This window comes from Euprymna scolopes, chromosome 9, assembly GCF_053919585.1.
Source record: "Euprymna scolopes isolate OS-2025 chromosome 9, ASM5391958v1, whole genome shotgun sequence".
Classification (NCBI taxonomy): Eukaryota; Metazoa; Mollusca; class Cephalopoda; order Sepiida; family Sepiolidae; genus Euprymna; species Euprymna scolopes.
In genome coordinates this window covers 161,128,152-161,151,167 of record NC_136490.1, presented here as the reverse complement: position 1 = coordinate 161,151,167, position 23,016 = coordinate 161,128,152, and the positions used below count along the sequence as shown (strand labels likewise).

Here is a 23,016-nt window from a genome sequence, read left to right as displayed (position 1 = left end):
ATGCAAAACCTTAGTGTTTTTAGAGTTGAGTAAGTCAATCAGCTTTTTAATGACTTAAAAAACAAATGATAAAAACGGCAATTTTTAATACCTGACATATTCTCGTTTGTTTTCTTCTGTCACTTCGATATCTTTACCTCCTGGCTTTAATTCATATTCTTGCATTTTGCCAAAGGAATTATGTTGAACACAGAATGGCTGATTCAGAACACTGTCAATGTTGTTTTCTCTGGTGAAATAAAAGCATTGAATATTTTATTTACACAAATTTTTAAAAATCAAAGTTCTGAGGAAATGAATAAAAAGTTTAAAGAAAAAATGACAAAGAAAAATAAATAGAAAATGTTGCTCAGGAATTGTTACTCTTAAACTACCATGGATCTTCCACAGAGAAACTTTATTAAATAATCTATCATAAATAGCATTTATTCTGGGGAGCAAGTGCCAACAAGTTTTCCATTTGTCTCAATTTTTAGTGCCCTCAAGCGTAATCATTAGTCTGTGATTTGGCTCTCAGACATGTTGGACATTTGTGTCCCGGACAATTACATACATGGACATTGGCATCCTTAGACACATGAACTGATAGTTTTTAAGATTTTAAAAACAATCACCATAAATTGTGATCAAAACGTAAGCAGTAATTTTACAGTTAACAAAAGAGATTAAATCAAACTTTGCTAGTCAATTTCCATTCGTTATTGTTATACCATGTTATTGACAAAATAGTAAACGTAGCTACAATTTATTTAAAAAAGCACAGACGACTTGTAATATGAAACATTTTTAAATAATCATTTAAAAATCACCAAGGGTGATAACTCATTTTAAATTGAAGAATATTACAGGAGTTGTTAACCTTAAGTTTCAAAATGTGCAAAGAAATAAAAATTAAAAACTAAAATGATTTCACTGCATCCCAGATAATGTTGGGTATGTACAGCAGATAATAAATAAAGGCTGGAAAATAGAATGGCCCAAAATGCAGAAAGTGCAGCAAGCGAAATGGAGAAAACAGTTAAAAAGTGTAAATAATGAAATTAGAAAAAAATATGGTGAAAATTCAGAGTTCAACCTATTTAACAAAAACAAAAATACAGAAAAATCTTTATGATGTACTCATCATGGAAAGAAAATGTAATATTCCAAAAATCACATAAATTGATTAAGTAGGATTTTTTTTTTAACTAAGAAAATCAAATTTTATAAGAAACTTGTTTCTTGGTCTGCCAGATTTAATAAAGAAAAATCTTTATGACGTACATGCCCTTAATGTAAATTGATCAAGTAATTTTCTTTTTTTCACTAAAAACAAATAAAATTTTATGATGAAGTGAGAGTGGTGTACCATAACCAGTTATATTTAGTAAAGGGAGACAACACAATTTGAACTACCGACATTTAAAAATCAGCTTTATAATGGCTATGATAATACTATTCATCATTAAAAATCATGAAAAAAGTACTTGATCAATTTACATGATTGTTGGAATACGACATTTTTGTTCTGTGATAGGTATGTACTTCATATAGATTTTTTGTATTTTTTTAAAATACATTCCGAGTAAGAACCATTTTAGTTTTTAATAAGAAAAATGGTATTTTAAAATTAAAAATCTACTTACAATATCCAAACAAGACTTCTATGTAATTCAGGATCAACACTTTCTAAGTCATCAAGCGTGACGGGTTTTCCCAACAATTGTTTATAGAATGGCATCGTAAAACCACCATCAATGTAATGGCCATGGAAAATAGCCATGCCAATGATTCGACCCACAAAATGGAAATACGATAAATGCTCCTGGAAAAGATAAGTTTCATTTACTTTTTCTTCAAAAGATTTGCCAGTCAGATGAAATTTTGAAAAAATTAAAAACATCAAGATATTTTACTAATTACTAATTTTTTAAAAACAATTTTTAAGGACGATAATAAATTTGTAAAGATCAGTTGTGTATTTTCTCACACAAAAACTGTTCGTAATACTAAACAAAAAACATTGCAAAAAGAAAGATGATATACAAATAAGAGGGAGGGGCGATATGGAAAAGTAAATGAATGAGAGAGAGAGAGAGAGAGAGAAAAACAAGGATTTTGTTTTATGGCACATCGACCCTTTTTATATAATGGTCATTTGAGAAGTTCAGAGTTTATATTTAACAGAGTGGTGTGGGGTAGGGCTGGCCTTACTTGGTTGTAAAATAAGTTTTAATATCTTGAATTCATGCAGATTTAGTATTTATCAGTACAGAGCAAATTTTCTATTGAATATATATATATATATATATATATATATATATATATATATATATATGTATTGATTTCAAAAGTAAAAAAAAAAAAAAAAAAAAAAAAAAATTACTTTGGTGCCATCAGCTAGAATCAAAATCAAAACATTTAGCGCTCCAACTGCATTTCCTACCATTTGAGCTAACCCAACAGATAAAAAAGATTTAAAATTAAACCACTTCTAGTTATGATTTAATTTGCACATGCATAAAACTAATAGAAATATGTCAACAAGTTGAAATGAACATTTTGCAGTTCAACTTGCCAACATATTTCCGTACGCATTATTCATTCATCCAAACAAAGATTTTACCTGTTATAAACCATCCTTGGTCTATGATTACTATTGCCTGTTAATTTCAATGTTATGTGACCAGGAGTTTAAGAATTTATATATATATATATATATACTATAACCTACAGGTTTTTTTCTTATTCTTTCTTGATGATATAGTAAAGTTATATATAACTTATTCATCATCTTTTCTTTAATATTAGCAAAAGGTGTGAGTCTGTGTGTGTGTGTGTGTGTGTGCGCATGCTTGCCAGTCATAAAATACGCTTAAATATATTTTAATTCATGCAGAGTTCATATTTATTATTACAAAATCAATTCTCTATTGAATATTATATTGTACCAAAATGCAGTATTGCAAGTCACTTGACCATTTAGGCTACTGGAACATGAAGTGTTAAGCCACTAAGAATCCGTCTTCAGACATCATAGTGTGTTATCCATGACTAACATATGGCCTCATTGAAGTGGTGGTTCTACAGGTCTGCAATGCAGTGTAAATATTCTACAGCCCCAGCTGACAGGACAAAGGGAAAGAGGGCAGATCGAAAGAGAAGAAAGATAGGATAGAGAGGGGGGGGGCTATGAGAAAATATGTGAAACATACAGGATTGACACTTGAATCCGGGTTTATTTGCAGAGTGTAAATATCATCACGAGAATACTGGAATAGACCGTAGGATGGATTCAGCATTTCATGTGACAAAAGATATAACCATTCTCTGCAAAAGATTTTTTTAAAAAGCAATTAAAAATTTAAAATACTAAATAAACAAAAATTAAGAATTGAAAATTAAAAAAAAAAAAAAAAAAAAAAAAATTAATTGACAATTCTAAATAAAAAAAAATTGACAATTCTAAATAATAAAAAAATTTAACAACTGAAAATTTTAAATAAAAAATTAAGGATTGAAAATTCTAAATAATATAAATCTCACCTGTCTATTTAAATGTATGTCTACTTAAAACTTTCGACAAATGCGACGGATTTTCATGAGATCGGTATCATTTTGAAGCTCGACCCTTCGGACGATAAATATCGAAAAATTGGCCAAAAACATTAATTCCTTCACTGTCAACTGGACACTTTTCTACAGGGAGGGGTCACTTTTTTTCGCTGATATTTTCAAAAGTCAACCCCTCTTTTTGATTGTCTAGCCTTAATTTAAACCTACATCACTTCCGGTTTGACAATGGACGCAACAGCAAATATGTCACATTTTTTTTTCACGTTCTTTTCTCCTTTGTGGTACGGGTTAGAGTCTACCTGCGTACTACCACTTTTTTTTTTTTGCTCAACACATACCTCCAAATACCTGGGCAACGCCGGGCACCCAGGCTAGTCATATATAAATCTTAATATCTTTCTAGATAAAAAAAAATCAATATATTTCTAGATAAAAAATAATATATATTACTTAATATATTTATTAATAAAAAATAATATATATTACTTAATATATTTATTAATAAAAAATAATATAACTTAATATATTTTATAAATAAAAAAAACCGAAATACCAGCTTACCTTGCCACTCCACCATAATCAAGACCTTCCTCACCACGGAATTTTACCATTAATCGCTTTTTCAGATCTTTCGCTCTCATTTTCATAACTTGCCGATAAGAATCCTACAAAACATAATAAAATATGTCTCATCAGAACAAATTTACAATTAAAAAACAAAACTTGAATTCATGCAAGTTGAAAAACATTTGACTTTTACGCTTATAATAAACTAGCTGTTCCCAGGAATCGTGTTACTCGCATTTTTTTAAATACAATTTTCTAAGTTAAATATATTTTTTACAATATTGTTTGGTTACTAAGTTATTAAATGAACCAAATTGTTATAAAACTTACAATTTTGTTTTACGGTAAACAGTAAAAATCTATCAATGAAATATTGAATGTAAAAAGCTTCTGAAACTTTTAATCTTTTAATCAAATAAGGATTTAAGAATTTAAAATTGCTTCCAAATTCCTTTCAAATTTCGAAGATTTGCAAAGTAAATGCTTCTTTTATTTTTAGCTATTAAGAAAAAAATAACAGACATATGTTTATGAAAAAAAAAATTTATTCATTTGTTTTTTTTAGATTGGATTTTTAAGTATTTTACTACTCTACATTATTGCTTCATTTTTCAATAAATATTTGATCCATAATAATGTGTAAAGTCAATGCTTTTTTTTTTTCAAATCGTCTGCTTTATTTTCTTTATGCATAAAATAAGTATCTTTTTTTAAATAAATGTTTCTGAGTAAAAAATTGTGAAAATTTTCAAAAAATTCAAATGAAAAAAATCTGTAATAATACTTCACATCTAAAGAGACTTTATCTTTTTATATTGTTCACCATTAATTTTTATATATATATATATATATATATATATTTTGCTGAGGAGAATCAATAAAAAACTTTGGAGTTTATATTTTTCAACTGTTGCCTTTAATTGATGTCCCCCCTCCACCTCTTTAAAGACAAAGATTAATTTAATATATAAAATCAGTCTTTTTCTTGATTTCTGCCATAACTTTTATCCTATAAAATCAATATATAATTTTTCAATTCTTTTGGGGGATTGTTGCAGCATATTGTCAAGAATAACATTTAATTTGATTCCTTACAGAAAATATTTTCTCTGAGTCAAAACTATTTTCATATAATCGTCATCTAAAAAAACAAGGAACATAATTATTTATCCAGAGTTATTTCCCTTTGTTCCACCCACAAAAAACAAGGCCAATAGTCATTAGTCGTGTGCTCTCGTGTAATGAATGAATGCGTGAATGTAGGATTGACATGAAATTCTTAAAGATAAACTAAAATGACCGAAAAATGGGCTGAAATGGGCTTACTTTTTTTGTTTTGTATAATTTACTAACATTCTTTCTTTAGTTACGCTAAATAAAAAAAATAAAACAGAATAAGCAATTAATGTAGCCGACATCGGAATTTGCACAAACCAGAAATTGACAGCTTATTTAAAAAAATTTACTTATGTATGCTTTGGAAGTCTTCTTTTTTTACATAGGCATCACCACTTATCAAGGCCAAAAGGCTACTCAAAGACAAGGGTTAAAGAGTGTACAGTAGAAATTGGGCAATATAGTAATTGTTAGTAATGGAAATTCGGTAAATTTGTAAACTTATATGGAACGGCTCATCAAAAACTTGTTTACGTTAGACTTGAAGACAACCATATTGTAGTCAGCTGGAAAGTAGGAAACGGAAGACAATTCCATAAACGTGCAGTTCTAAGAAAGAATCTTTGTTCATTTTTTTTTTTTTTTTACAAGGTGGTCACCACTTATCAAGGCCCGGAAGCCACTCAGGGATAAGGGTTATTGTAAGTACAGTACGTTAGTGTGGAGATTTAAAGTGTCTACTTAGGGGGTGGTTCATCAGGAATTTGTTTACATTGGACTTTAACACATCCAAGTTGTAGTCAGGAGGGAAGCAGGCAGACGGAACAGATTTCCACAGGCGTGCAGTTCTAAGAAAGAAGCTTTGTTCATGGAATCTACGTTTTGATTTAGGCATAGATAAAGAGTGGGGAAAGTTTTTGACAATGGATTCAGCTAGACGGGTGGTTTTTGTAAAAGATTGGCGAGGGGGGGACCAGAGATTGGAGTTCAGACGAGTACCTGCCATGAAAATAACGATAAAACAAAGATAGGCTTGCAACATCTTTTCTGTGAAAGAGAGGTTGCAGGGAAGAGAAAAGAGTATCCCCCACTAAGCCAGGAAGTCATTTTGTACTCTGTCAAGGCAGGTTAGGCTGTTTTTAGCAGCTTCTGCCCAGATATGGCAGCAGTATTCCATCCTTGGACGTACTTGTCTTTTATATAGATAGAGAATTGCATCAGTAGTGAGATATCTTCTGGAGCGGTAGAAGGATCCCACCATCTTTCCAGTGACCTTGGCAACAGACTTGATGTATGTGTTCCATTTCAGATGAGGAGTGAAGGTCAAGCCCAGAATCTTGTCAAAACATGGGGTTTCTCCTAGACGAGAGCTATCCATTTCAATTGATGCAAGATGGGGATCAGAGCGTTGATGATGTAAAGATAGGAGTTTGGTTTTAGATGCATTAAAGGTAACCAGCCACCTCTTCCCTCACTGAACCACTCGTTCGAGATCAGAGGAATCTGCGTTTAGGTTTAGGCACAGATAAAGAGTGGGAGTAATTATTGATAGTGTTTTCTGCTAGACGAGTGTTTCTTGTGAAAGTTTGGTGAAGGGGGACCATAGATTGGAGCTCAGTCGAGCACTTCCATGAAAATAATGATAAAGCAGGGACAAACTCGCAACATCTCTTCTGTAAAAAAGAGGTTGCAGGGAAAAGAAAAGGACATCTCCTACGTGGCTACGAAGTCTATTTTGAACTCTATCAAGGCAGGATAAGTTCTTTCTCGCAGCTCCTGCTCAGATGGGGCAACAGTATTCCATCCTTTGATATACCTGGCTCTTATATAGATAGAGAATTGCATACAGTGAGATGTCTACTGGATTGATAGAAGGATCCCACCATTTTTCTAGTGGCCTTGGCAACGGATTTAATGCATGTGTTCCATTTAAGATCAGGAGTAAAGGTCAAGTCCAGAAGCTTGTCAAAACTTGTGGCCTCCCCAAGACGAGAGCCATCCATTTCAATTGATGCCAGATGGGCATCAGAGCATTGATGATGTAAAGACAGGAGCTTGGTTTTAGATGCATTAAAAGTAACAAGCCACTTCTTCCCCCATTGTACCACATGCTCAAGATCAGAGGAGAGAGAATCGGAGAAAACTTGGTCGTTTATGGTCTTAGATGTGCTACCATAGATAGTAGTGTCATCAGCATAAATATTTAGGAATGATATAAGGATGTGATTTGGAAGATCATTAATGTAGATCAGGAAGAGAGTTGGGCCAAGGATGGACCCCTGAGGGACTCCAGCATTAATACTGTGAGCTTCTTTCTGCCCATCAACTACTACTCTTATGAACCTATCAGAGAGAAATGATTTAATAATTGAGAAGACATTTCCAGCTATACCATAGCTGGAAATCTTGTGAAGTAAACCTTTATGCTATACTCTATCAAAAGCCTTTGATATGTCAAGAGCAATTGCCCTAGTAAAGGTAGCCTCCGTTGAGAAATTCACTAATCCTATGAGATATAACTGTAAGCACATCTGCTGTAGATCTAGTAGAACGGAAACCATATTGCATGTCACTAAGATTATTTTTGCTGAGATGGTTGATTACTTCTCTATTTAACACAGATTTCAGCAACTTACTCATGACACACAGGAGACTTATTGGCCTGTACTGAGATGGAGATGAGCGATCACCTGAATTCTTAAATACAGGGCGTACTAATGAGATTTTCCAGGGTGATGGAATTCTTCTTAAGACAACGTTTAAACAGTTTTGTAAGGATGGGCGCTAGTTCTGGTCGAAGTCTTTTGAGTACTATAATTGGAATACCGTCAGGGCCGGTTGCTTTACTGGAATCAAGGTTTTTAATTAGCTTGCCAACATCACGTACAGATATTTGTATATCACATAGCGTTTTCTAAAACAGGAGGAAATATTGAGAGTCGGCGGCCTTGGTCGCAAATGGTAGAATTAGCTGCAAAGTTCTTGGCAAAGAGTTTGGCTTTGTCTGATGCTGACAAAGATTACCTCAGGTCCATTTATGATAGTTGGGATAGAGCACACGCTTCTGTTCAGGATTCTGTTTGCTATTTGCCAAAACTGGTGGGTACCAAGACACTGCTCAGCTACTTTGGACTTGACGGACTGAGCATACAACTCTCTTATGTTCTTTATTACATTTTTACAGTGGTTGCTGGCAGTCCTGAAAGCAGCTTTAGTCTCAGTACATCTATTACGTTGGAAGCAATTGAAAAAGTGATTTCTGTGCACAATGGCAGCAGCACATTCTGGAGAGAACCACAGTTGGCTGTTAGGTTTTTGCTATAATTTTTTTGAGGGTCTATGCCCACAATTAACCATTCCGTCACATCTAATACTATAGAGAACACATCCTTTTTAAAGATGGAATGCAGAAGTAGATCTGATATAAATGTATGGAAGCTATCCCAGTCAGCCATAGAGTAAATAATAAAAAATGGATTAAGCAAATAATATAGATGAGAACCGGATTTTGCCGAAAACTTACACAGTGACCTATATTGCTTGATTCTAACATTTAATGATAACCAGAAATTGACAGTTCATATACTTCAAATTCTACTTTTGTGTGATTTTGAAGCTTTTAAACTGTCTATTCTATGACACCAGTAGATAATATAATCATTTTTTAACCAATTTCTGTGGTATAGAAATAACGAAATTACCTCAAATATTTCCTCACGTGAAACTTCCAATCGACAATGACCAGCTTGAGGCTGCAGATCACTTAATTGCCGCCTCAACTCTTTCAGCTTTTGCACAAGGTCTCGTTTATACTTTGGCAAAGGCACAGGGATACTATTCTCTTTATCTGTATTTTGCCTGAAAAAAATAGAAAAGAAAAAATTGATAGAAAAATTATATCACAATTAAAGAGATTTTTTTTTTATAAATTAGTTACAGTTAAAAAAAATGTTTTGCCAAACTGCTATTGAGAAACTGATTGTTCCAAGTTGATTTTCTGGACAAAAAATAATGTTTGTGAGGCCTAAAACTTTCACTTCAAAAAGTAAATGACAAAAAGTTTAAAGTCAGAAACATTTTTGGTAGAAAAGTGATAAAAAAATATAAATTGATAACTCCCAATAATTAATCATTTCTCACAATCAAGAGACATGACATGGAAAAATACCATCAACAATAAATTCTGGAAATTAGGTTTCGAATTTTTCTGAAATCTAACATGGCGACGTAAGACATTGCAAACGTTTTGAATTCAATGCTTTTTTGATTTGTTTTTGAAAACTACATATCTTCATTCACTTGTTCAAATTCTTTTTTCATTTCATATAATAAACTTAGCTGTTTCTTGACTAACATTCAATCTCTGAAGAGTTAATCAAGGATCTTTCACTATTCAATGAAACATGAAAATTCCAGCATAGACATAAAAAATCTAATAAAAATTTATAAGTGTGAATTAATTGCATCTTTTGGTTTTTGAAATGATAACTAATGATTATATATGTCGGTATACCATTACTGCGCTACAATAAGATAAGTTAAAGAGCAATTTGTCTTCAATTGGTATCGCACACAGCAGTCTTGAGAACAAGGTTAGGGATCGCAAAAAGTGGAAATCACTTTGTTTTTGAGGATCTTCGCTGTTTTCATTCTGACAGTTTGAATCATCTGCGTGAAAAAAGGGTAAATAGCTAAACGGTCAGCAGCCATACCATCGACTGCATCACTGAATCCACACGCTTGTACTATGTGTGGACTCGTTTGTAAATCTGAGGCTGAAGCATAAATTAATTTAAACAATAAGTTGTTGGAACCTCATATGTAGAAATCAACGAGAGAGTCCAATAATTAGACACACACATTTGTCGGAATATCTATTAAATGTTGAGTATTGTATATTTGCATCATAATTTATCCATTTGGACGAAAATAAAAATGTTAGGTGGCAAAATGAACTCAAAACAGAAAAAAATAACAGAATATATATATATATATATATATATATATATATATATATATATACTTGTTTATTGTTATATAAACATGCTCACATCCCGCTGCTACAAATAGCCACTTGTTTCAATCAAACAACAGATATCATCATGCAGCGACTTGACTATTCAAAAGTTCAATGAATAATGGATTTTTAATTTAGGTAGGAACTCTTTAGAAGTTGGAGTTAAAAAACTTAAAACAACGGGATATATTTATAGGTAAGTGTACTTGTATCTGTGTTATTAGTAATCTGGTATTGAATGTATTATTTTGTGATTTAATATGACTTTATATCTATACTTAAATAGCTTAAACTTCCAACTTAATAGGAAAGTTACACCTTTACTTATGTGCATGTATATGTATATATATATATATATATATGTATATATATATATATATGTGTGTGTATGTGTGTGTATATTTGGGTATATATATGTGTGTGTGTGTATATATATATATATTTGTATTGTATTCTTTTTTTATACATAAATATTAGTAGTTTTTTTATTTATAATTATTGGACCTATTTAATTTATTTAATCCCCTCTTATGGCTAAATATGTTATATTAAAAAGATAATAAATATTAACTTTATTCTGTTTTTATTATTATAATTATTATTATTATTATTATTATCACTATTATGTTTATTGTTATTAATAATAATTTTAATATTGTTTTATCATTATTTTCTTCTTTTATTCATATATTTATCTAATAAAAACGCGAAAACTTTAAACTTATATCATTTAGCATAAAGGGCCTAATTAATGGTAGACGTATGTTTGAATTGCGTTGATTTTACTCGTGGACGTATGTAAGAGGATAAATATGCTAGCCGAATACATTCACTGCCTTTTTTGACACGTTCATTTCTGACACTTGGATTGTATCTTCTGTTTGTATTTGTAATAATATGTTTCATTACTGAATTGTATAATTGTTCATAAATTGGTTGACACGCAGGTTTTTTTCTTTTTCTTTTTCTTTTTCTATATACTGTCAAATTCTTACTTTCTCTCTTTCCCTATTTAACTAGATCTCATTATTCTTTCCTTTTCCTTCTAGTTCTTATTCTCTTTATTATAACCATTTATTTCTTTTTTCTCTTCTTCATATCATGTATATGTGTGTATATGTATGTATGTGTATGTATATATATATATATATATATATATATATATATATATATATATATTTTCTCTCTTCTTTTTCTCTATATTTTGTTTTCTCTATATTTTCTTTCTCTATTTCTGTCTCTATTCCTTTTTTTCTCTTCTCAATCACTCTCTCCCCATTGTAATTTTTTAACTTTATTTAAATTGCCTCTCCCTTTTTACTTTTTTATTTAATTAAAGTCCTGTGTTTTAAGTTTTTTAACTCCAACTTCTAAAGAGTTCCTACCTAAATTAAAAATCCATTATTCATTGAACTTTTGAATAGTCAAGTCGCTGCATGATGATATCTGTTGTTTGATTGAAACAAGTGGCTATTTGTAGCAGCGGGATGTGAGCATGTTTATATAACAATAAACAAGTATTATCAGCTCTTTTTATTGAGCACTATCTAACAACCTCGTTGAATTCATTAGTCCATTACTTTTGAATATAAAAAAAACCCCGAGTATATATATATATATATATATATATATATAAATTTTAAATTAAAGCTATGTAATATGACCGTTTCTGCTTGTAACTTCACAGATTTCATACTAAGAACTTGTCTTGATTAGGTTCAGCTAATTCTAACTAGAACTGAAACATATCTTCAAATGTGTAGATAAAATGTTTGTATTAATAAAAGTCTGAAACACACACATATATATATATATATATGTGTGTGTTTTAGACTTTTGTACTATTCCAAGTAGTAAAACTTTGGACGAAGTAGGGAATACGAATACCAATTGACTTCAATGCAAAAAGCAGAAACAAAAGAACAGTACATTTATATATTTAGAAAACTCTTCAATTCTCAAGTGGATTTTCATGACCAAGAGTGTGTTTATATCCCTACAAATCTTTTGTAAATAATAAAACTCATTTTTATCATAATTATTTATTTTTTAAAATAAAAATCTCAATCCAGTGTCTCATTTTAAGGAGCTCGTATTTTTATTATTGTTTTTATTTGTTTTTCAAATTGTGTGATACCATCTCTGCACAATATCCATTTATTTAAGTGTATTTTGTTTAAATAGGTATAATTGTTTAAACAATATAACTCATTTTTATCATTTTTAATAAAAAATATCAATTTGCGAAAATCCGCTTTAGAATTGAAGAGTTTTGTAAATATATAAAACGCACTCTGCATTGGTTGCAAATAAATATATTAACTCATTATCATTTTTGATAAAAATATCAACCCAAAATTTAAAGTTGTTAAAATATATAAAAAAAACACATTTTTGTTGTTTGCATAAAAGATGTGTGTGCAAAGTGCAAGGTCAGACCAATGTCGATCGAAATCTGTTCTTTTGTTTCTGTCTTTGCATTGAATTCGGTTAGGGTCTGTATTCCCTACTTTGTCCGAAATTATATATATTATATATATATATATATATATATATATATATATATATATATATATATATATCCTCTGATAGAATTTCCAATGATTTCAGAGTTCTTTTCAAACATACACACACAAAATGACGCTATTATCAATTGTCTCATATGTTTGAACACTTACAAATTATACTTATCTTACTTATGTACAAAACTTTTATTACATTCCTAAAAGCAAATCAGATTGCTGACCTCAAGTTCACTGGTTAAACTGAATTCTTCCCATAAACAGTATTGTGACCCCCCCCCACCTAACCTCTAGATATACATACCCAATCTTGTTGGATTTTTAATATTTCTCCTTGTTAAATAGAAAAAATGAATGAGCCAAAAATGCATGAAAAATGCAAGACTAATTACACTGGCAGTAAAAAGGAATGAGTTTAGCATGACATCACATCCAACATTATTCAAACTTAACATCTTCCCAAATGTAAACAAAACGTCTTTTTGAAATTTATGTGTTCGCAGAATAACATTTCTTTTCTATTAAAAAATCCAAACAATTTATAATTATAAATAAAAAATAAAATAAAATAAAAAAAATAATTTTTAACTTTTTTCTAATTTAAAAAATTAGAACACAAAAAACGTGTGAAATTTTTCATGGCTGATATGCAAACAAATTTACTCACAATTTATTGTCTTTTGGGGAAACGGAAGGTGCATTGTACAAATACTTATTTTTACTCAAATTTGTCTCGGTTCTTTAGTAACGGTCGCAATGTATGAAAAGAAAAAAAAAAAAAAGGTGCAAATTAATTTACCAACAATAATTAAAAAAACTTTTGGTATTTTGTTTTTTGTTAAATTAATTCTGGTGCTCAAATAAGTAACAGGCTGGATTTGTTTCTAAAAAAAAAAAAAAAAAAAAAAAACTTATGGTGCTTGTGTATATTTTAATTTTTTAAACCAACACATTTTAGGTGAAAACATTACATACTTATGTGTCATGTTGAAATTAATATGAATTTCAAAAATTATGAAAAATGATACAGTAGAAAAATAACTAAAAGTAAAAATATAATTGATTGAATGATCGAGTTTTATTGTATGTTTTAATGTAGAAAAGTTGTAAGATTAATTCAGTATAACTAATTCATCTCCCTCTACTTAAATTAAAAGTCTGCCATTTTTAAACAATTTAATATAGGGATATTTTTTATATTAATTTCGGCATGACACATAAATATGTAATGTTTTCACCTGAGATGTATTGGTTTAAAAGATCACTAAGCTACACGAGCACTAAACTTTTTTTTTTTTTCAGGTTGTAGTGTTTAACTTGACCATCCTCAAGTATTTGTTTCTAAATAATATTTATTGAACCATATATATATATATTATTCCTTAATTGGAATTTTTTATTTTGAGATGAGCATTTTATGTTAAATTTATTTTTATTTCGGACTATTAGTCTCATCTTTATTAGTTGTTTTTTTTTTTTTTTTTTTTTTTAATCTTTTTATTGGTTCACAACGTTTCAGCCAACTTCCTCTGGCCTTCGTCAGGTGGTAACCGCGACGGATAGGAACTTCAGATCTCCTAACTGCATTCTCAGCCATCACTGCCATCCGTAGTTGTTGTCGTCTCACCACATTTTTGACCAATTACCTCTGGCACATACAACTACGGATGGCAGTGATGGCTGAGAATGCAGTTAGGAGATTCGAAGTTCCTATCCGTCGCGGTTACCACTTGACGAAGGCCAGAGGAAGTTGGCCGAAACGTTGTGAACCAATAAAAAGATTAAAAAAAACAAAAACAAAAAAAAACAACAACTAATAAAGATGAGACTAATAGTCCGAAATAAAAATAAAATTAATTTATTGAACCATGTTCAAAAAATTCTATAGCAGCAGGTAATGAAGTTAATTGTTGGCATCCTTGAGAAAATACTGGCCTTTTTGTTTGTCTCTGTTTTTGGTCTATAATTGTATGGGTGTGTGTGTATATATCTATACTCCTATAAATTTGTTTTTTTATTTGTGTGTATTGATATTCACATTAAAAATCCTTTTTTATATTTATTTAAAAAGAAAATACAACTTGCTTATATATGGGTTGCAGAATTGCATTCATCTGCAAAAGATCTAGCTAATTTGCATATTCTTTTAAACATTCATTTTAATTAATTCCCTATTAGTTTTTTTCAGTTTTCTTATCAGATGATCATCTTTACTGTTATGTGTAATTATATTCATGCAGATATTCTACAAGATTTATACTTGCGTAATATTTGCGTAAAAAGGTTATAGTAAACACAAACCTTCTTATATATATATATTTGTTTAAAAAAATTTGCCTACCCAACTTCTGTAATTTTTTGGTCTACAGACATGAAACTTAATATATAGGGTATTTGAACCCATGCAAAACTTTATATTTGGGTTTTAGCAAGGGAAAATCGGTGAAAAAGTGTGAAAAGTAAAAAATGGAATTTGCCAGTTGAAGGTTGAATGACGGCATTACGAATACGCATGTGTAATGTAATAGCTATTGGTTCATGCTTAAATTTTTAGCCTTGCAGCAAACATGTCTTCACAGCTCAGGCATTAACATCAAAGGGAAAAGTAAATCGCAAGATAACGTTTTGGTTTCGATTCTTAGTGGTGCCGCACGAGTCATATTTTTAATTTTTTTAAAAACTTTTTAAATCATTACTATATACTCGGTCCAATATAATATTAAATATGAAATCTGCATTAACCAAAATATTATATTTAAGCATATTTTACAACCAGGCAATGCCGAGCGGCCTGCTAGTATATTATATATATATATACACACACACACACACACAAAAGTGAAAGCTGTCTGTTTGGCTGTTATAGAAATGACGTGTTTCAATACGGGTAAAATCTTTCAAGGAATTTCATAACTTCATAACACGAGTCAAATTTTTCTCTCTAATTCTAATAGGGATTAGTTGAAATTGATAGTTTTAATTTGCATTATTTTTACCTATGCATGTTTTTGTATACAGTTTGTTTATTGGCAAATATTAAGATTTAATACTGTTTTTTTTTTTGTTTTTAGATAGAAAAATAATTCATAAGAAAAACTATTGTGTGTGAGTGCGTGGACCTGGCCTGTTAACATTGTTTATGTGCTTGTGCATGCGTGTGGAGGAGTTTATTGAAATACCACCTTTCTTAGGTTCTATTTTTAGTGTTAGCGTTTCTATTGTTTTCTTTTATCAAGTAAAAACGGTTTCATTCTTTTTACTCAGCTATTTTTAGTTTGATAATTGTTCGTTTTGATTAAATTAAGCGTTAAACTGAAATAGCGTTGTAATAAAAATACTTTTATGTAAAAAAAAAATGTTATTCTGAGATCATGTTAATTTAAAAATGCGTCTTGTTAAGATTTCAAGAGATGTAGGATTACAGTGACATCACTTATGGATTGTTTCACTTGCTAACTGAATTGGATCGACATTGATACGGCATTCATAATATCGATGCCTACATTCAGTATTGAAAGACAAAGGATACCCTTGTAAGGACAGCTGCATGTGGAATTGTGAGGCAAGAGTTGTGCAATCCACAACCACACCTTTCCTGAATCGGCACTGTCTGAGTCCAGGACGACTGGAAACAATGTCGAGATAAGCAGAGAACACATAACAGCACCTGGAAGTCCATATGGTCACCCATTTAATATTGACTAGGTTCAACGTTGCTTAACTTTGATGATCCAACAGAAACCGGTGTGTCAATGTGATTATGCCGTATATGATTCCTAATAAATATTTAAATAAAGAATTTATCTTTTCTTTCCTATTTATAGTTGACAGCATTAAGATCAAGTTAGTAAAGATAAATTTAAAATCAAATATCACTGATCTTGTTTGGAAAATGGTCTAAAATATTACAATAAAAATATACATTCATATATTATCACCTGTTATTTTTGTTATAGATTAAAAAACACAATATCACAACAATAATTAAACTACATAACAGAAAAATAATCATTAATTTTTACATTTATATAATTTATTGAAGAGTTTGTCTTTATATGTAAATAACATAAATAAACCTAGAATTAATAAATACTTTGGATGGTAAAATGTTGAGATTAGTTCATAGATTAAATTTTAAAAGTCTTAATTACAATTTTTTTTCTAACAATTTCGAACATCTTTTCTTATAAAAAATATTTATTATTTATATGAATAAAAGTCTGTAAAATCTAAACTTTAAAATAAAAATATGAAAATTAAACAAAAAAGCAAACAAAACATACACATAAGTATAGAAATATACTCAGCAAAACTACACAGAAGTGTCTGTTCATTTCGGTCTTATAGTTTTCATAAATATATTTTTATACTACTACATTCTATACTATTACTCTGTGTGTGTGTGATATATATATATATATATATATATATATATATATATATATATCCATGTTTGGAATTTATTTCTGACTGTTTGTTGAGTATTATGCTTCTTTTTTATACTCATACTTATTTTACTGTGTAGGGGATGTGTGTGTGGTGGTAGTGGTGGGGGGGGGTCACCACTTATGAAGGCCTCAAGGCCACTTGAGGATAAGGGTTAATGAGTGTAATATGGCTGGTGAGACAACACCATGATTGGTAATGGTGGAATTTGGAAAGGGTTTGATTATTTAAGGAAATGATTCAACAAGAACTTGTTTACATTAGATTTGAAAACTACCCTGTTATAGTCAGCTGAGAAGTAGTCCCACTGTATTGTTTTCCACAAGATAGTTCTAGGAAAGAAACTTTGTTTATGGAATTTTTGTTTAATTTTAAGCACTGATAACAGAGTAATAAAAATCGTTGACAGTTACTGCAGTGAGACTTGGTCGTGGGTATGAGTTAAAAACATTCAGTGATGAGGCCCCATTTGGGGGCCATGGGAAATGTGTTGCCCCTTAATTACCATTGCTCCCAGATCAGGCTGTCTGAAGATACTGGCTTCCTCACCTAAAATGCGCCAAACATTACAGGCAACTGAAGACTGCCTGCAAATTTAATATTCCCTTGACACTTCCTCCTTAAGAGGAAGCCAGTTCAATCCACCTAGGGTGAATGTGGTGCAACAACCATAATGATATTGTAGCTAGACAAGTGTTTTTTTGTGAATGTTTTACAGAGGGGGGACCACAGGTAGAAGCACATGTATCAACATAACGGTAAGGTTGAACATGTATCATGAACATAACGGTAAAACAGAGATAAACTTGTAAAGTCTCTTCTGTGAGAAAGTGAAAATAGGGAAGAGAAAAAATTTTGAAATTACTTTACTGTGTCAAGGCAAAAAAAGTACTCTTAACAACACCTGCCCAAATGTGACAACAGTATTCCATCTTAGGACGTATTTGGCTCTTACACAGATAGAGGATTGTCTTGGGAGTGAGATATCTTCTGGAGCGGTAAAATGATTCCACCATTTTTCCAGCAACATTGGCAACAAATTTGATGTAAGTCTTCCATTTCAGGTTTGGAATGAAGATCAGTCCAAGAAACTTGTTAAAGCAGGTTGTTTCCTCAAGACGAGAGCCATTCACTTGCATGAGTAATATCATTAGATAAACAGTTAATTTAGTTCATGGGGCCGAGAATAAACAAAGCAGATCACAAGGAGAAAAACGTGATTTGTACAGGATTTTGAGTTAGGCCTAAGAATCCTGTAGGAGTCTCTTTATTTCCAGCTCCATGGACTAAATTAACCATTTATTTAAGGCTTAATGATATTTTGAGTGTAAAATAAATAAAAAAAAAGATGAAAAATTTTGTATTATTTACTCTCTCTCTCTATATATATATATAGATATATATATATATATACACACCCTCATATATAGTTCAATAAAATCACATTGGAATTAACAATCTTTAATTTACCCCTTCAGTCAAGCACCTCTTGGCAGACAATGTTTTGCCCTGTTTCTTTTGAATGTTCCCTTTTTTTACATAACTTTTCGCTGATTTCTTTCTTTGGTGTAGAACATCTGCACATCGAAATTACAAATTGCTTTCTCACACTATTTCAATGATCATGCATTATTATGATATTCTAATATGAGGCTACATCAAAGGAAGGTCATTCATATTCTTGTCCAAAGTTGTCAGATTAGTCTTTTTAAAGCCAAAACTCATGAATTTGGCCTTTTTTGTTTTTTTTAAAGCAGTTTAGCCTTCCAAAATTATATTTGGCTTTTTTCAAAGCATAACGCATGGAATAAAGAAGAAACAATCAAAAAATTATATGGATGTTACACGAGAGAAAACAAGAAATATTTTGATAGAAAAATAACTCAAGATATATACATTTTTTGTTGTATTAATCCAATATTAGCTGACAGCCGAGGGTCAGTGAATTGTGTTGTCCTGTTGATATGATTGACAAAATACATCCGACCTGTTCCTGTATATCGGATTTCCCAACCGTGTGGCAAAGGACCAAGATCATCTTCAGATACATTAGTCAAATCTCTGAAAAGAAAGAAAAACTTTATGAGAAAGGTAAAATATTTCAGTTAAAAAAAACTCAAATTAGAAAAATATTTTTAATTAAAAAAACAAAACAAAATTCATTAAGTTTATAGAAATCTCAAATATAGAATCTCAAGCAATGATAAATAAAAATAAATAAATAAAAATAAACTTCAATTCTGACTGAAATAATTTTTATTTTTATATTCTTTTCAATTAAAAACAAATGACTAAAACTGAAAGAATCATTCAAGAACATCTTTTAATTTTTAACTGCCATATTTATCCGAATTTTGTTTTAATCAAAGAAGTTATTTTCATCTCTATACGAATAAAATTCGAAGACAACTTCATGTGTCCATATTTTTTGAATTTATGAAAATTGAATATTTTATTCATATATTATTAATCAAATATTTATTGAAATATTTTTAAAAAATGAAAATAAAACAAAATGTAAAAAATATTACTAAAAAAAAAAAGGAAAAAGAAAAAGTAAATTATAAAATTTAAACCATAATATTTTTTGATGTCTTTGGCAATAAACTGACCATTTTAATCTATTTTAAAAATTGAATAAGATACATTGAAAATAATTTGGAAGCATTTAAACTATTAAATGTACAAGGTGCCTTTGATAAGTTTCCAGACTTTTTTGTACAGGCATTTAAAATTGTTGTAGACTCTTGAAAATTCAGTATGTTATTGCTATACATCTTATGAGATGACTGGCCCATTTTTATGATTTTAGGTTCAAATAAACAGCTACAGCAGAAATTGGAATACACCTTACTAAGGCCCGATTGTCACAGCTGGTGAATTAAAAAAATGCAATCTGGATAGAAGAACGATATACAATAAGATTCTGCTTTAAAATTGAAAAAAAAAAAAAAAATGCCACAGAAACATATGGAATGCTTCCAGACTTCCATTTGGAACATAAACAGGTAATTAAGTTTTTGTTTTTGAAACCTTTGCAAGTTTGACTGAACGCCGATGATTACCACTATGTTCCTATTTGGATTTCTAAACATCTATAAGCAGTGCGACTATGAAACCAAATAGTCGTTCATATTACCTATTTAAATAAATAAGCTGAGCTTTTACTACAGTAAATGGCCACTCTAATCAAATTTTCTTTAAGAAAAATTCTGTACATTTTCTCCTTTATAAGAAAAACAGACTCAAACTTCTACATTTAAAAAAAGAAATAAAAACACCTATTCTATTGATTCAAGTTTATGCATACTATCCAAAATAAATCATGTTCATTTTCTAATTGAAACGCAAAAATAATTTGCCATCATTATGAATTACTATCAAAATATGTTATGCAGTAAAATATTTAAAAACAGATACAAACTCCCTCCTTCTTCGAAATTTGAATAAACATCTAATTCTATCATTTGAAAGATAAAAAAAAAAAAGTGAATTTACCTGGGTACCCTGGGATCGTGCCAGGTGCTGACTCCTGTGCGGGTGTGTAAGAAGTAGACTTGGCCTTGTTGTGTCGTTCGTTGTTCTGAAATATGAAAAGATGAAGGGATGGGGAAGGGGGAAATACAGTAACAAGGAAACAACAAGAATTTAGCAACAAGTTAAAGACAAGCAAGCAGAACAAAATGATGGGAGGTTTGGGATAGGTTGGCTTATTTAAAGAAAAAAGAAAAATAGCATAGACTATTTTATTTTGCTGGAGAATGATACCCTCATGTTTAAAAAATTATCGGAGGTTTGTTTTGGAACTGGCAAAACCTAATTCAGTATCTGACTCCAGAGACAATGAAAAAACTGTGTTCATAATGTTGAGAAATGCTTTCTTTCATTTGCAAAAACCGATACAAAGTAGAAATGATGCAAAATGCAAGATATTAAAATCTAGACGAATGCTGTCAACTTTCTGTGCTGATAATATAGAGTTCTTATGACTTATCACAAGATGTTAAATTTATTGTTTTTTTGTTTTTTAAAAATTAAAGAATGGTTTTTCTTGGGTCGGTTGGACACATGCCAGCATGTAAAACAGATATTAAAAAAAAAAAAAACGATAAAATAAAATATTGACCAGCTGATATATCATCATTTTTAGTTTAACGTAGGTCTTACAAGCTAGCATGTATTGGACAACTTTTAGAACTTTACTTCCAAACTAACCTCTCTCTGGCCAGGTCTTTATTTATCCCTCTTTCTTTCAAAATCATTCTTACCACTCCCATGTTTTCCTTTTTACTTCAACCAAATCATCTTGCTGCTTCATCTGTTCTAGTAATTTCATCCATTTTTTTTCTTAATCTAACCAAACTAACAGTCTCAAATTCTGTACACATCTTCCCATACAGTCCAGATTTAATAATGTCCCTCAGTAAATAAAATAAAATACAAACCTGATGGTTTGCCCCCACCCCACAAAGAATTGAATTTGGCTAAAGTAATTACAAAACAGTTTCCATTAATTCCACAAACCTAAGGAGTTCACTGTCCTCTGAAATAAAATAGTCTGTAAAAAAGACAAATTGGCTCAGTTTTTTTAATTGGTTTTGGAAAACAAATTTTTGGCTTGTGAAACTATTTTTTGCAGAAAGCATTCAAACTAAAATAGATTCCAAACGAAAAAACATTTTTGGTTCAGCATATTTGTAAAAGCAAACTGCAGGTCTGAGAATGAAAGGCAAATTTTGCAAAGAGAAATTATATAAATTCCACATATGTATTTGAATCACTTTATATTTTATCTAATACTTAACCGTGATAGACTCATTTGGGGTACTGCCAAGTGGTGTGTCTCAAGTCATTTTACTTGACAGAAAACATCCCGCTGTGTAAGCTTTCAACACCTGATATTTTTAATAATTACTAAATATTCATACACTTTTAGTATTAGCCACTTTTAATAAATACAATATTATACTAGCTTTTTGATCAGCCCCCGCCCCCTCAATTTGAATAATTGAATGCGAATATTTTAACATTTTAAAAGTATTATCTAAAATATTTTCTAGATTTTGTAACAAAATTTCTATGACCTATGAACAGTTCAATATTTTTAACCTTTATTGTTACAAATATACATAAAACTACTGTTTGCTGTGCATACCTAAGTTCTTCTCTTGTCTGTCCTTTACATAAATGGTTCTTGCTAAAGAATTTTGTGAGACAAGGTAAGCCAACATTCAAAGGACACATCATCTGGCTTAAACGTGCCAGAAGTTTGACATGTATAGTGGCTGCACAGCATGTTACAAGTTGGAGTATTCTAATCACCTGGTCTCAAATCTTCCACTGTCATCTCCAACACTTTCCTGTATTTTTACAAGTCATTTTCTCTCAGTACTACAGCCATGCTAAACGCTTTATGATTGTCATCACTGACAACGTATATCAATAGGGGAAATTTGGAAAAGTTAAAACATTAGAATTTATAAATATTTGAAGAGTGTTTCAGAAATACTAAATTTTTTTTATTTATGCACATTTCTGAAAACCAGTTTTATTGATAAAATTACAGTTTAGTAAAATTTGCAACAGAAAATAATCTAGAATGTTGCATATATGAAACCGGAAAAATTATTAAAAAGCATTTCTAAAGTCAATAGGAAACAAAAGATCATTTCGAAAACATTTTTTACAAGATTTGTACAGACAAAATCAATTGACATTGCATTTCCAAAATATATTTTGATGAATATATTTTATTCTATCATAAAAAAAATGAGATTTAAGATAATAATAGAT

The 23,016-nt window shown here is 30.3% G+C and overlaps 1 protein-coding gene across 4 annotated transcripts in view; it reads right to left on the bottom strand.

The window, feature by feature from the left end:
• Positions 1-23,016, bottom strand: part of LOC145284958 (E3 ubiquitin-protein ligase SMURF2-like) — a 292,994-nt gene that overhangs the window by 10,745 nt on the left and 259,233 nt on the right. For 2 of the 4 annotated variants that reach the window (XM_080134058.1, XM_080134060.1), the window contains exons 8-15: positions 20,722-20,806; positions 19,120-19,284; positions 13,445-13,516; positions 8,940-9,096; positions 4,117-4,220; positions 3,195-3,309; positions 1,626-1,804; positions 92-229 (exon numbers count right to left, since the gene is read on the bottom strand). In XM_080134058.1, coding sequence (XP_079990184.1) covers positions 92-229; positions 1,626-1,804; positions 3,195-3,309; positions 4,117-4,220; positions 8,940-9,096; positions 13,445-13,516; positions 19,120-19,284; positions 20,722-20,806 — 1,015 coding nt within the window. The remainder of the gene's footprint in view (positions 1-91; positions 230-1,625; positions 1,805-3,194; positions 3,310-4,116; positions 4,221-8,939; positions 9,097-13,444; positions 13,517-19,119; positions 19,285-20,721; positions 20,807-23,016) is intronic. The other 2 variants (XM_080134059.1, XM_080134061.1) reach the window with 1 other exon arrangement.